We start from the raw sequence: 13,708 nt of genomic DNA, 5'->3' as shown, positions 1-13,708 counted from the left end.
ATATGATTAAAAACGATTTTAAAGGGTAAAACCAATTAAAACAGTAAAATAGACATCAAAATGTATTAAAAAAAACACAGAGGACAGAAGACCACACAACTCACGTAGTGTTAAAAGCCAAAGAATAAAAGTGGGTCTTAAGACGAGACTTAAAACACTCCACTGTGAAGCAGTTTGAACATGGAGGGGCAGTGTTCCAGAGCTTAGGGCCGACCACAGAGAAGGCCCTGTCTCCCATTGTTAAACCCATCCATCCATTTTCTACCGCTTGTCCCTTTTGGGGTGGCGAGGGGTACTGGAGCCTATCTCAGCTGCATTCGGGCGGAAGACGGGGTACACCCTGGACAAGTCGCCACCTCATCACAGGGCCAACACAGATAGACAGACAACATTCACACACTAGGGCCAATTTAGTGCTGCCAATCAACCTATGCCCAGGTGCATGTCTTTGATTCATAATTTTCGAAAATCGATTTAAAACATTCTTTTTTTTGGTAAGAATTACATTTTAAAATGACTTTTTAGGCCATCTCCATGCAACCAAAATGAGCTTTTGTAACCTATAACATCTTTTGAAGTTGTTTTTTTTAATAATTGTTAAACCAAATAAATCAATTCGACTTGAGAGTCGTGTTGAAACCAGAATCGGATCGAATCAGAAACCCCTACAAATTTGGTACAACAAAGATAAGCAGACAAAGATAGTCGTGTTATCTTTACTTAAAACTCTTATTCTTACACATAAATGACTTCACGGTTGCAGGTTTCTAACTAAGGTGCAACGATATTATAGTATGACATATTTCCCTATATTTAAGCAAAAGCTCTGTCGACATACACAAAAAAACGCGCTGTGTACAAACGAAGAGCGCCTTAGGAAGGGGGATTACTCTCTTGAGTCTCTTCGTCACCTCCCACCTCTTTGGTGTGGGTCTCACGTCGCTGGTTGGGCCTACGGCGGCTGTAGCGGAGGAGCGGCAGCAGCAGGGCCCTCCCCTCTCTCCCTGCTCTTAAAACACACGCTCACACCGCGCCTGCCTGAGCCAGGAATGGATAACGGCTGCCTCCAAACATGGCACTGCGACATTATACCCTCGACTTCAGCCTCTCGTCGGCAGGTAAGAGGAGGCCGGCTAGCGGGCTCGGCGCAGTTAGCAAAACAGCTCACCTCACTGTGGTGAGCTCCATGCTCGCTTACTGGCTAGCTTGCTGGCTAGCTTCCCATAGACGTTAAACTGCTAATATGTCACTGCCCTTCAAGCGGTGTTGTTGATTGCAATTAAACATCAGCGGTAGAAGCATGCAAACTTTTATTTTTTAAACGGTCATTACTTAATCAAAATACACAGAGTATTTAAATAGCCTTTCAAAAAATGTATGTTAGTTGTGTATGTATGCATTGAATATTTAATCTGTATGACATTACCGGTGATACCAGCGCTATCTAGCGGCCACGCAGCGCAGTGTCGACGGATGTGGCTAAATTCGTCACATTTTCACGGAAAATTGTCTTTAAAATAGTCTTTTATATCGTTATCATTGACTCAATGGCGTTACAAGTAATATACATATACACTATATTGCCAAAAGTATTTGGCCACCTGCCTTGACTCAAATATGAACTTGAAGTGCCATCCCATTCCTAACCCACAGGGTTCAATATGATGTCGGTCCACCTTATGTAGCTATTACAGCTTCAACTCTTCTGGGAAGGCTGTCCACAAGGTTGCTGAGTGTGTTTGTAGGAATTTTTGACCATTCTTCCAAAAGCACATTGTTGAGGTCACACACTGATGTTGGTCGAGAAGGCCTGGCTCTCAGTCGCCGTTGTAATTCATCCCAAAGGTGTTCTATTGGGTTCAGGTCAGGACTCTGTGCAGGCCAGTCAAGTTCATCCACACCAGACTGTCATTCATGTCTTTATGGACCTTGCTTTGTGCACTGGTGCAGTCATGTTGGAAGAAGAAGGGGCCCGCTCCAAATTGTTCCCACAAGGTTTGGAACATGGAATTGTCCAAAATGTTTTGGTATCCTGGCGCATTCAAAGTTCCTTTCACTGGAACTAAGGGGCCAAGCCCAACTCCTGAAAAACAACCCCACACCATAATTCCTCCTTCACCAAATTTCCCACTCTGCACAATGCCGTCCGAATTGTACCGTTCTCCTGGCAACCTCCAAACCCAAACTTGTCCATCAGATTGCCAGCGTGATTCATCACTCCAGAGAACGACGCTTTGCATTGGACTTGGTGATATATGGTTTAGATGCATCTGTTACATGGAAACCCATTCCATGAAGCTCTCTGCGTACTGTACGTGGGCTAATTGGAAGGTCACATGAAGGTTGGCGCTCTGTAGCAACTGACTGTGCAGAAAGTCGGCTATCTCTTTGTACTATGCGCTTCAGCATCCGCTGACCCCTCTCTATCAGTTTTACGTGGCCTACTACTTCGTGGCTGAGTTGCTGTTGTTCCCAAACTCTTCCATTTGCTTATAATAAAGCCGACAGTTGACTTTGGAAAATTTAGGAGCGAGGAAATTTCATGACTGGATTTGTTGCACTATGACAGTTCCACGCTGGAAATCACTGAGCTCCTGAGAGCGGCTCATTCTTTCACAAATGTTTGTAGAAACAGTCTTCATGCCTAAGTGCTTGATTTTATACACCTGTGGCCTGGCCAAGTGATTAGGACACCTGATTCTGAGCATTTGGATGGGTGGCCAAATACTTTAGGCAATATAGTGTATATATAAAATAATGGAGTAACTCAAATTAGAGTAAAGTGTTTGGTGGTAGTTTGCTATGCTGTTGCCTTCTAAATCCTAACAAACATAATTGTACCTTTTTGACAGAAGTATTGATTAATTGTTTGTAAAATTGGACTGCATCACTCTACTATTTTACTGCTTTCGTGAGGTGGCGACTTGTCCAGGGTGTACCCCACCTTCCGCCCGATTGTAGCTGAGATAGGCTCCAGCGACCCCGAAGGGAATTAGCAGTAGAAAAATGGATGGATGGATGAATGTGTTTCTTAATGTAATATAGGCTGAATATTAGCTTGCAATAAACCTACCTAGTAAAAGTAGGGCTAGGAAATGGCTGAAAACTGTATAAGCATATAAGTTCTTGTATTGGTTGATAGCGATAATTATCAATGTTTTTATGACCTATGGAAAATATGGACCAGGAAAAAAAATATTCAATGTTAACATTTTTATTTCAAATGTAACATTCCTCTGATTATAATCCCCTCCACGAGCAAGACAGAAAGTAAAGAAAATGTCAACACAGCCATGGAAAACACTCAATCAACTAAACACATTTCTAAAATCACAATAAACACTTAAAAATAACCTCTTGAAATTAATGTGTAAAAATAAGGAATATGTAAGGAATGCTTAAAGTGTAAGAAAGTGGTGCAAAGTGTGAACATGTAAACCTGTTTTGCAGGTTTACTTCCAGGAAGATATGTGATCTGTGTGACATTTAATTTGGTCTGTTTATTCTTATTTAAGTATGGAAATGAATTGATGTTATGCAGTAATTCTTTTTTAGATTCTGTTGGTCCAATTTTTTTTTATAAAGTAGCATATTTGTTATATATATATATATATTTTTTTTATAAAGTCCCTACCTGTTTTTTCCATACATCCGAATAGGGAACGAACGAGGGTTGAAAAGAAAGGAAAAGTGCGGCGAAGGACTATGGTCCGTTTGGAAAAAATCCTTTTAACTGCAATACTGTCGATGGGACTTTTCCTGTTTTATTGACAATTGCTTCGTTTTATGCAGCACTCATTTTTAGTTTCTCTTCTCGCTCCATGCAGAGAATCAACAGCGAGACCACAAGATTGCACACCCAAACTTGATAGTTGATACTTTTATGCGACTGGCTGTTTCGCGTGTCCCTCCCATTGCTCACTAATCACTTCCTGTTTTGCTAGGTAACCAGACCGCAAGTGCCTTTGTTCATGCAACCACCATGTCTCATTCTTTCCAGTTTCTTCTGACCCCCACCCACATTTTTTTATAAATATAAATTACGTGTTTATCGCAATATATATTGATATCGTTTTATTGGCCAAGCCCCGCGTAAAAGCATTCTTCTCTTACAGTTTCATTCCAAAATGTACGGTGGGTCTATCCCAGTTAACTTTGGGTGGCAGGCAGGATACACCCTGTACTGCATGGTCACCAGTTAATTACTGGACACAGACAAACAAGTATTTACATTTACTTATGGATTATTTAGAACTCACACATGTTAACCATTTGCATAACTACGGTACTGGAATGCAAATAAAACTTGTGGTGCATGGCTTTGAGTAGTACTTGATGTATCATCTGATCTTGTAAAATACATAAATATTTCCAGCTGTGTTCATCTTCTTCCTAGTTGACTCTGCATCAACAGTCCCCAGCCTGCTGTCCATATTTCACGAGCAGGAAATGACAGAGATCGTACATGACACAGACGGGCGCGGCTACCTCGCCACCTTTGTAGGAAAGAACGGCAGGTAAATATTTTAAAAGTAAGTGCTCATGTATTTAGAAATGAAGTTGTGTTTTTTTTTAAAGGTGCTCAAGACCGTCACTTCTAATGTTCAGAATTATGTCATAAACCAAAACCCTTCTTCCTCATGGACATGATACTGCCTCTGACTTGTTCCTTCAGAATAGGCATTTATTGTCATTGCACATTAAGAATAACAAAATTAAGGAATACTATTTGCGGAGTAGTAAGGGGTTCGGTCTCTCGACATAAGCTCGAATACAAAACAGACACACTATCCACTGAGCCATGCTGCCTGAGCTAGCTCTTAGCCAGATTAGCCCGCCCACTTTGTAGAAAAGACAAAAAAAGTATTTATGCATCTTTAAAATATTGCCTGAAGCTCTGTCAACTAGCCGTCAGTCTGCTTCCTCTGTAAGTTTGTTGTTTTTCTTCATTGAATGAACTAACCTAGCAGGATGTTGTTAAAATATGACCGTATCCTTAGCACTGTACTGTAGTTTACATATGCTGTGTGTGTGCCTTCCTTAATACAAGGTTGTGTTATCTGATAGTTGGCATCCATTATGAAGGAGAAATGCAGAGTTACAGTGTGAATGAAAAAAAATGTATGAAGTACGTAATAGTGCTTCTTGGATAGAGGCGTGGACAAACACAGCTCATTAGCATTAACTCTACAGAAATATGTGTGTTCTCAGTAGGGCTTGCTGTGTTTTAATTTGTCTGAATTTCAGCATCAATGCTAGATTTTGCTTATTGTAGGACCTCTGACTTAAAATAGTAATTAAAAACAAGATAGTATAGTACAGGACATTTTAAACAAGTGGAAATAATTGACTTTTGTGTTAGAAGTGATGCAAGGAGAATCCATTTAGAAAATCACTTTATTGATGTGTGTCCATTTAACTTCTTTATTCCGTAGGCTTGTTATTCTGCGAGTGCATGCCCACGGGTTGCTCACGATTGACCTGCAGTGTTACGATGGAGATAACATTGCTCAACTAGACAATGTAAGTGCCCTTTTTATATTTTATTTTAAAGGGGCTGTTTACACTTTCCACCCAAATGTAAGCTGTGGTGACTTTCTTTTAATCAGCTTTTAAATACACTGGAGAAGAAACTGAAAGTCCTCTTACATGGCAAAATTACACGCATTAAAAGGTAAGACAACTTGTTAAAGTTCCTGACGCGGCATGGAGGTTATACATGATTGTGTTGTTTCCAGGCTACCGCCGCTCATCCGAGGAGCCAAAGTGGACAGGTACTGGCCCACCACTGACGGGAGACTGACTGAGTATGACATAGACCGCGTGTTATACGACGAAGAATCTGCTTACCAAAATATCAAAATATTGCACTCGCAGCAGTTTGGGAACATGCTGGTCCTCAATGGAGATGTCAGTAAGTGTGGAATAGAATGTTGACAAAGTCCAATGTAGCATACGTGGCTTTAAAATATCGACTTTTTGTGCAGACCTGGCCGACAGCGACCTGCCCTACACTGAAGCCATCATGGGCAGTGGCAAGGAGGACTACGCTGGCAAGGAGGTGCTGATTTTAGGAGGAGGAGATGGAGGCATCCTGGCTCAGGCTGTCAAACAAAAGCCAAAGATGATCACCATGGTGGAGATATCCTTTAACCAATCTGCTTGACGTTCATTCTTCTCTTTGAATGCCAGCTTTACAGACGCTATGTCTACTCTTCAGACTATCAGGTCTATATATCGTAACACATGGTGGTAACTTTTTTATCATTACATTTTGGCTCGAGATTATAATACTTTCATTCATTCATTAATCCATTCGTTTTCTTCCGTTTATCCCTCTCGGGGTCACGGGGTGGCTGCAGCCTAGCCCAGCTGCACTCAGGCGGAAGGTGGGGTAAATCCTGGACAAGTCGCCACCTCATTGCAGGGCCAACACAGAGAATCAGACGTGTTGTCGGCGTTTGAAAGCCATGATCTACGTCTTTGTATCAGTTGGCTATTTGTTAGCACTGTTTGCTCCCCTTTCCCAGAACCGTATAGAGATAGTTTGGACAACTAAACGGAGTTGGGTACCAAGAATGTGTGCGGCTATGCACGGAAGCATGCTGTTTCTAATACGATTAAGAAATTGCAGACATTTTTCATCCAAAAGATATTTTTCTTCATATATCACTACTTTCTTTTCAAAAAATGTATTATTTTTTAAAAAGCTACCCTCCCCCATTTAGTTCGAAACACTCAGAACTTAGTTTGAAACTTTAACAATCTGTTTTGAAACCCTAGGATTAAACTTTAGACTTAGACTTAGACTTCCTTTTTATTGTCATTCAAATTTGAACTTTACAGCACAGATAAGAACGAAATTTTGTTACATAAGCTCATGGTACTGCAGGATAAAAAAAGCAATAAGGTGCATATATAAATAAATATATATATATATATATATATATATATATATATATATATATATATATATATATATATATATATATATATATATATATATATATAAATAATATATATATATATATATAAATAGATTACTGTACAGATAAATATATTGCACTTTCTCACATGCGTCCATGTTTATGGATGTATGTTATATTGTCTTTTTTATTCCAGCGAGTTAATCCATTTTGGGGGGAGTTGAGGGGATAATTTAATTATGATGCGTTCAAGAGTCTTACGGCCTGAGGGAAGAAGCTGTTACAGAACCTGGAGGTTCTGCTTCGGAGGCTGCGGAACTTCTTTCTTAACAATCTAGTTTGAAACCCTAGCATAAATCTTGTTTGAAACGCTAGTTTGAAAACCTTTACAATCTAGTTTGAAACCCTAACGATCTAGTTTTAAACCCTAACTATCTAGTTTGAAACACTAAGAACCTAGTTTGAAACACTAAGAACCTAGTTTGAAACCTTAACAGTCTAGTTTGAAACCCTAGGAACATAGTTTGAAACCTTAACAATCTAGTTTGAAAACGTAACGATCAGTTTTGGAACCCTAGTTTGAAATCTTAACAATGTAGCTTTAGCAGTTAGCAGCGGCTGTTACTTTGCTCTGACGGCTCGCTGTTGAATATTTTCACCGTATTGTGTTACCTCTGGTTAATAAAGAGGAGTCGTCGCCGGAGCTATGGTACGTCGGCTGTGCGCGTCTGCAATGCACGGTGGCAACTCCGGACGTGCGGCAGAACCTTCCCGCGAGTTGGACCCTTCAGCTCAGTGAAAAGCGGGTAAATGGTGGGAATAACTATCAAACGCAGCATCAAAAGATATTATATATCGGTATGGCGGTATTGTCTCAAAAACATAACTCTTTTTAAAATATACCAGTATAACCTCCCTGCTTGGCACTCAGCATCAAGGGTTGGAATTGGGGGTTAAATCACCCAAAAAACTTCCCGGACATGGCCACCGCTGCTGCTCACTGCTCCCCTCACCTCCCCCCAGGGGGTGATCAAGGGTGATGGGTCAAATTGCAGAGAATAATTTCGCCACACCTCGTGTGTGTGTGTGACAATCATTGGTACTTTAACTTTAACTATTTATAACTCATAACAGCAGTTCATCCTCTGTATATTCGGCTTCAAAAAGATAAGGTTGTGAATCCTAATTCTTCCAAAAATAGTAATCTTTGTCGTCTTTTACGAAGTCTGCCATGATTAGAACACAAACGCATTTGTTGCCGTAAGCAAGAACACACATTTGTTGCCGGAAAAAGGAAGTGAATTCTGAGGAACAAAAGAAGTGTGTTCTGGTCTTACATAAGAATTGTGAATGATAGGGAAAGTTTAAAAAAAAGTGCAGTTCGACTTTAACAGTCTAGTTTCAAACCCTAACAAACTAGTTAGAAACCCAAGTTCGAAAACCCAAATTATTTAATTTGAAACACTAACAATCTAGTTTGAAACCCTAACCTTAAGTTCTGTATGATTTTTTTTTTGTAATGGATTACTAAGGAATCCGGAGGTTCCACTGTGCTTGTAACTCACCACAGATTTAGAAACACTAGCATGTAGAAATTCAAATGTATTTCTATTTGCACTGGAATCATGTGATGTTTAACACTGTGTAAAGTTTGATTGGCACTTGTGGTCCTTGACAAGCTTGAGCACATTGATCAGAAGGTGATTGACGGCTGCAAAACGTACATGAGAAAGACTTGCGGCAATGTGCTGGACAACCTGAAGGGAGACTGTTACCAAGTGGGTCAAGTACTTAGGCCACAAACACAAACACTTTGCTGAATGGTGCTTTTAATAAAACATGCCACTCCTATGTATTTCAGTTAACAACCCTGTTATCACACCCAAGTATCGACATTAGAATCAAGGTGTTCTAGAGTGTTTGTGGTCTTGCAGATTCTAGTGGAGGACTGTGTGCCTGTGCTGAAGAAGTACGTCCTGGAGGGAAGAACCTTTGACTACATCATTAACGACCTGACTGCAGTCCCAATATCTACAGAGCCAGAAGAAGGTGTGCACAAGCTTATTTATCATTAATCTGGTTTGAAATTGGTCACATATTTAAGTGATTATGTTGTTCCAGACTCCACGTGGGAATTCCTGCGTCTTATTTTGGATCTGTCAATAAAGGTCCTGCATCCAAAGGGGAAATATTTCACACAGGTCAGCATCTTTAGACTTTATTGTCCCTTTTACCACATACTGCACATTCCACACTGCACTTAAGGGTGCAATTTGCAACGTTCAAACAAGTCGGAGCATGTGTGCTAGTACATGAAAGTAACAATGCAACTTTACTTTATTGAAGCAGTGTTAGAAAAAATAGCTCCAATACAACAACATAGCATCCATTTTTAAATCTTTTTTTTTATTAAAGATCTCTCCACCACTCAAAAGCAACTCTAATTGCACTCTTTGTCTAGTTGTTTTTTGCTTCATGATTTTCTATTGTATGCATTGATTAGTTTCACCTGCAATAGCATCCCCCATTCTTTTTTTAATTGCCATTGTTAGCTCTTGGTGAGAAGCTAGTTAGCTAGCTAAATTTGAATTGTAGTTAGTCAAAAAAGGGATGTTGCGTCAAAGGCTAATTAGTATTTTTTGGACGCTTAGTAGGCACTATGATTGTTCACAATGTCGTGTCACTTTTACAGCGGTCACATTATTAGTTGTGTTCCTCGTCTCTCCAACACCAGGGCAACAGTGCAAATCTGACTGAGGCGCTGAGTCTGTACGAGGAGCAGCTGGGAAAACTCTCGTGTCCTGTGGACTTCTCCAAAAAAGTGGTTTGCGTTCCCTCCTACATGGAGCTGTATCCTTTCATGCTACAGATTAAAATGGTGTTGTCAAGTAGAAACGGAAAAAGAAATGACTAAAACACTGGTTGGTATATTATAGCAATCCCTAACAGTGTTGCCAGGCGTACGATAATTTGAGCCCCAAGATATGCATTAATATTGGCAAACAAGACACTCAAGTTGTTCATGTTGCGCATTGTTGCATGTACCTTTTACAGCCCAGTGGGGGCACTGCAGGATTTTTTGACCTAAAGGCTGGACTATTGCTGGGATGTTACTGACGTCACGTCCGGCTCACGTCTCGCCCAATGAATACTGGTGGTGGTCAAGCTAGCTCAGTTCTCAAAGGCGCCATTTAACCTTTCTCGAAGAAAAAAAGCCCTCTGCTCGTGTTGTTTTCGGCTGTACGAACTGTTCAAATCGGGAAAAGGATAAACGTTTCTTCAGAGTTTCTTGAGAGGTTATCAAAAATCTGTGCAAAAAATGAAAGAAAATGCAGCCATTTGGTAAAAAGATGAACAGTTACCTTGCTAAAAAAAAGTTTTATCACAGCGTTAGTGGCTGCAATGAGCCTGTTTTGCACTGCACATTTTTTCAACACGGGTTTGCAGGCTTGATACTGCCACTCTTAAGTCATGCTCAACGTTGAGTTGAGATTAGAAATTAGGGTAGCTACTTTCTGATATTTGTGTCTTCTGCTTTCTGACTCGCGGTGGGCGAGCGGCACAACGCAATTTGTTTATTACGTCGGCATAGAGATGGTCTTCCGCCGTAAGAGACATTGTTTTTTCCTCTATTTGATGCTTGTCTCGGTTTTTAAATGAAATGACATGTATTTGTATAAAAAAAAAAAATTGTTAAAAAAAACTTCTCGTCACCCGCGCCCCCCCAGTCATGCCTCCTCACGCCCCCCACTTTGAGAACCACTGCTCTAGTCCAAGGGAGGAGAGGCGAATAATGCATGAGTTTGCAGTGATCACTTAGTTAAAGGTTTGTTTGACATACTTTTAACGTTGATTATTTCCGATTTCGGTATTATCTTGATACTATTTGTATTTCTTAAACATATGTTTGCTACCAGTGTTTTGTAAAGCACCAACTCGGCATGTCTAAAAATAATTTAAAAAAGCAAATGTGAGCGAAACCTAAAATAGCTTTTACCGAAGACAACAATCATGATTGAAGCTTTCTGCACATACACAATGATAATGATGGGAAAAACATGCACTCGTAAACGGCGCATGCAACAGCAACAAACATGGCAGTAGATGTGAAGTTAAATCATGAAATGCAACCTTACCCAAGCAAACTTGGGGCATGATTTATCGGGAGAGTCTTAGTACCAATGTCTTTGACCCAGCCACACACAAAGAAGTTGTAGACCTCTATGCTTTTCCAAGTTTCCATCTGTTTTGTCTGGTAGAATGTCATCTGGAGCACAATAGTTCCATATGTCTGAGAACGGGACCGACGTATAATCCTTTAACTCGACAAATCTTTTTTGATAAAGTATAAGGATCTATTCCATTGCATAGTTAGATTTTTTTATTAGTATCGTATATAGATTTAAGCCTCTTTTCTACTCAGTTTGCACCCTGCTTGCTGTACAACAGCCATCTTAGCTTGGTTGACCACCACTGGTTTTCACTTCCTGGAAGAAGTCACATGTCGGAATACCAGCTATTGCAGCAATGGAAATTACGTCCACATATTTAAAGTTCCAGGAATGCAATGCGGTCAGTATTTTATAAATGTATATTAGTTGAAGATTAATTGATGCAACAGAAAATCAATTGCTTTTTTTAACTGATTTAATCGATGAATTGTTGCAGCTCTAAGTGTACACCATCCGTGGTAATGTTTTGCTATAGTACATGGGGAGTTATCGTCATCCTATTTTAGTATTAACAATATATATATTTGTAATTATAGTATTAGTATCTAGTGTTGGATTCAACATTAGTTTTTTTCCTGTGTTTAAATTTCCTAATATAACAAGTAAAAATACAGTGGAATCTCGATTTATGAACTTGGCTCTTGAAGATGGTTCACAAATTGCAAAGTTTGTATAGTGAAGCAGAGTTCTCCATTAGAAACCATGTAAACATTAATTACTGGTTCTAGCCTCAACCAAAGTCCCTATTTTAGTAAAATGGAGAGGGGAGAGAAAGTGTGTGCGCGTTCCCTCTCCTCTCCAAGTTTAAGTCCACAGCAAATCACACCTTTCCAGGCTGGTTTGTTGGCTTTTTCGAACCCATATTGAGTTAGCAAAATAGACAAAACTTGGTGAATGGTGAGAAAAGAAACACGCTGAAGCACTGAGAAGTGGCGACTGAGTAATGGACTTTGTAAACGGGATGTGACGTAGGGGGCTCCGCCCCTCCAAAATGTCTGCGCCCTGTGTGTACTGTACTGTACAGGAAGTGATGTCATCAAAAATGGCAAGACCTCAAGGCTTCTAGCGTCACACAAAATGAAGGAATGAATGAAGCTTTCGTACACCGAGACATGATTCGCACACGGAGGCATATTTGCCGCGATCTAAAGTTTCGTAAATCGAAAAGTTGGCAAATAGAGGGGTTTGTAAATGCAGGTTCCACTGTAGCTATCATGTGTTGATAATGTCCTTGAAAAAGTCTTTGTGCATCATCCTTAACTGTATGTGTCAGCTGGGTTTTCTACACCGTGTGGAAGAAGTAAATTCGCACTGATTTTTTTTTTCTTGTTTCTCCAGCTGCTGGAATGTGAATAGGCCTTTTTTTTCCTGTTACAGCCCTCAAGGTGTGTTCAGACTGAGCATGACCTCAGAATAACAACTACTTTAAAGATAAAACATGACACAACACATTTGTATGTTTATGGTCAGTCACCTTCACAAACAAAGTGTTGCTAGAACACTCTGGCGGTCTGTCAGCTCTGACCACATCTGGAGGAATACTTTTATTTCTCCCTCTCTTTGTCTGCCTTTGTTTCATTTGTGTTCGTAAAAGGCTGGTTATTATGATCGTGGTTGCACTCTTCAATTGTGAGCCCATACACTGTTTGTGTGACGTTACTGATTCGAAGTTAGCGCTAAAATTGTGTCATTTATGTTCTCACAACAGAATTCTTTGTGAGCTGTTTTTGCTGCAGATTTTCTGATTATTGTTTTCCAGCCGTGCATTCAAATGTCCAAAAGATGTTCTAAAAGGGAAACGATTCCACCAGTTTAATTCCACCCTTGTGCTATTTTTATGTCATGTTTTATTATTAGTAACATTGGCTTTTCTCCTGATCATGCATCACTCACTCATGTGAAGGACCCTGAATGTAGCTTACGCAGCACGTTTACACGTTTACTCGGTTACATGTACCGGTATTTATTCCCTTTAAGTTCCACAAAAATGATATATTGTCCCCCTTTTTTTTCATTTTGTGACAATTCGTAATTCAAGTGGTTTTGTGTGATGGATTTTTTTTTGTGGGAGAGGGGAAGAAATGTAGGAAGAAATATAGAAAAACCCTTTGTACGTTTAAAAGAAGCATCATAAAGACCAATTATGACATGAATGCCTCAAAGATTAAAAAGTAGCAACAATGGGAAATGTCATAGATCAGGCTTCAAAATGAAATGCTTGCATTGGCCTTCTTGTTGTAATTAAAGAACAGGAAGTCTATTTACTGCATGTGTTTATTTACATGGAATTGTATCCAAAGCGAGTACAAAATAAAACTATTTGTATCATGCACCAGTCCAAAAAAAGTCATTGTGTGTGTGTGCAATAAAAAATACTGCAGTGTAAACACTCGCCACTTTGTTCACAATTGAGCAAAACAGATTTTATGAGTCTGCTCTTTTATCCTTGTGTTACACAGCTCGAAAGATGGGCCAACTCTTTCGTTGTGCGACACATTTATTTTTCAGGATCAAGCTGCAAAACAATTAACACAGCGTTACAACCGGAGC

The 13,708-nt window shown here is 39.8% G+C and overlaps 1 protein-coding gene across 1 annotated transcript; it reads left to right on the top strand.

The window, feature by feature from the left end:
* Positions 1 to 929: 929 nt before the first annotated feature.
* LOC133650859 (spermine synthase-like) lies at positions 930 to 13,494 on the top strand. Its single transcript, XM_062048572.1, has 11 exons — positions 930 to 1,118; positions 4,397 to 4,517; positions 5,436 to 5,523; positions 5,610 to 5,674; positions 5,739 to 5,914; positions 5,988 to 6,144; positions 8,617 to 8,704; positions 8,861 to 8,975; positions 9,048 to 9,127; positions 9,661 to 9,776; positions 12,432 to 13,494. Exons 1-11 carry the CDS (start codon positions 1,073 to 1,075, stop codon positions 12,460 to 12,462), a joined length of 1,083 nt encoding a protein of 360 aa, XP_061904556.1. The 5' UTR covers positions 930 to 1,072; the 3' UTR covers positions 12,463 to 13,494.
* The last annotated feature ends 214 nt before the right edge of the window (positions 13,495 to 13,708 follow it).

This window comes from Entelurus aequoreus, linkage group LG05 (assembly GCF_033978785.1).
Source record: "Entelurus aequoreus isolate RoL-2023_Sb linkage group LG05, RoL_Eaeq_v1.1, whole genome shotgun sequence".
NCBI classification, from domain to species: domain Eukaryota; kingdom Metazoa; phylum Chordata; class Actinopteri; order Syngnathiformes; family Syngnathidae; genus Entelurus; species Entelurus aequoreus.
The sequence above is the reverse complement of the archived record's forward strand: the minus strand, read 5'-3'. Positions and strand labels throughout refer to the sequence as shown.

What these genes read in the sequence shown, in the direction of transcription:
- LOC133650859 (XM_062048572.1), top strand. Translation starts at nt 1,073, where the DNA reads ATGGCACTGCGACATTATACCCTCGACTTCAGCCTCTCGTCGGCAG. An exon ending in CTTCAGCCTCTCGTCGGCAG is followed by an intron (nt 1,119 to 4,396) that starts GTAAGAGGAGGC and finishes TCTTCTTCCTAG; the next exon opens with TTGACTCTGCATCAACAGTC. An exon ending in TGAAGGGAGACTGTTACCAA is followed by an intron (nt 8,705 to 8,860) that starts GTGGGTCAAGTA and finishes GTGGTCTTGCAG; the next exon opens with ATTCTAGTGGAGGACTGTGT.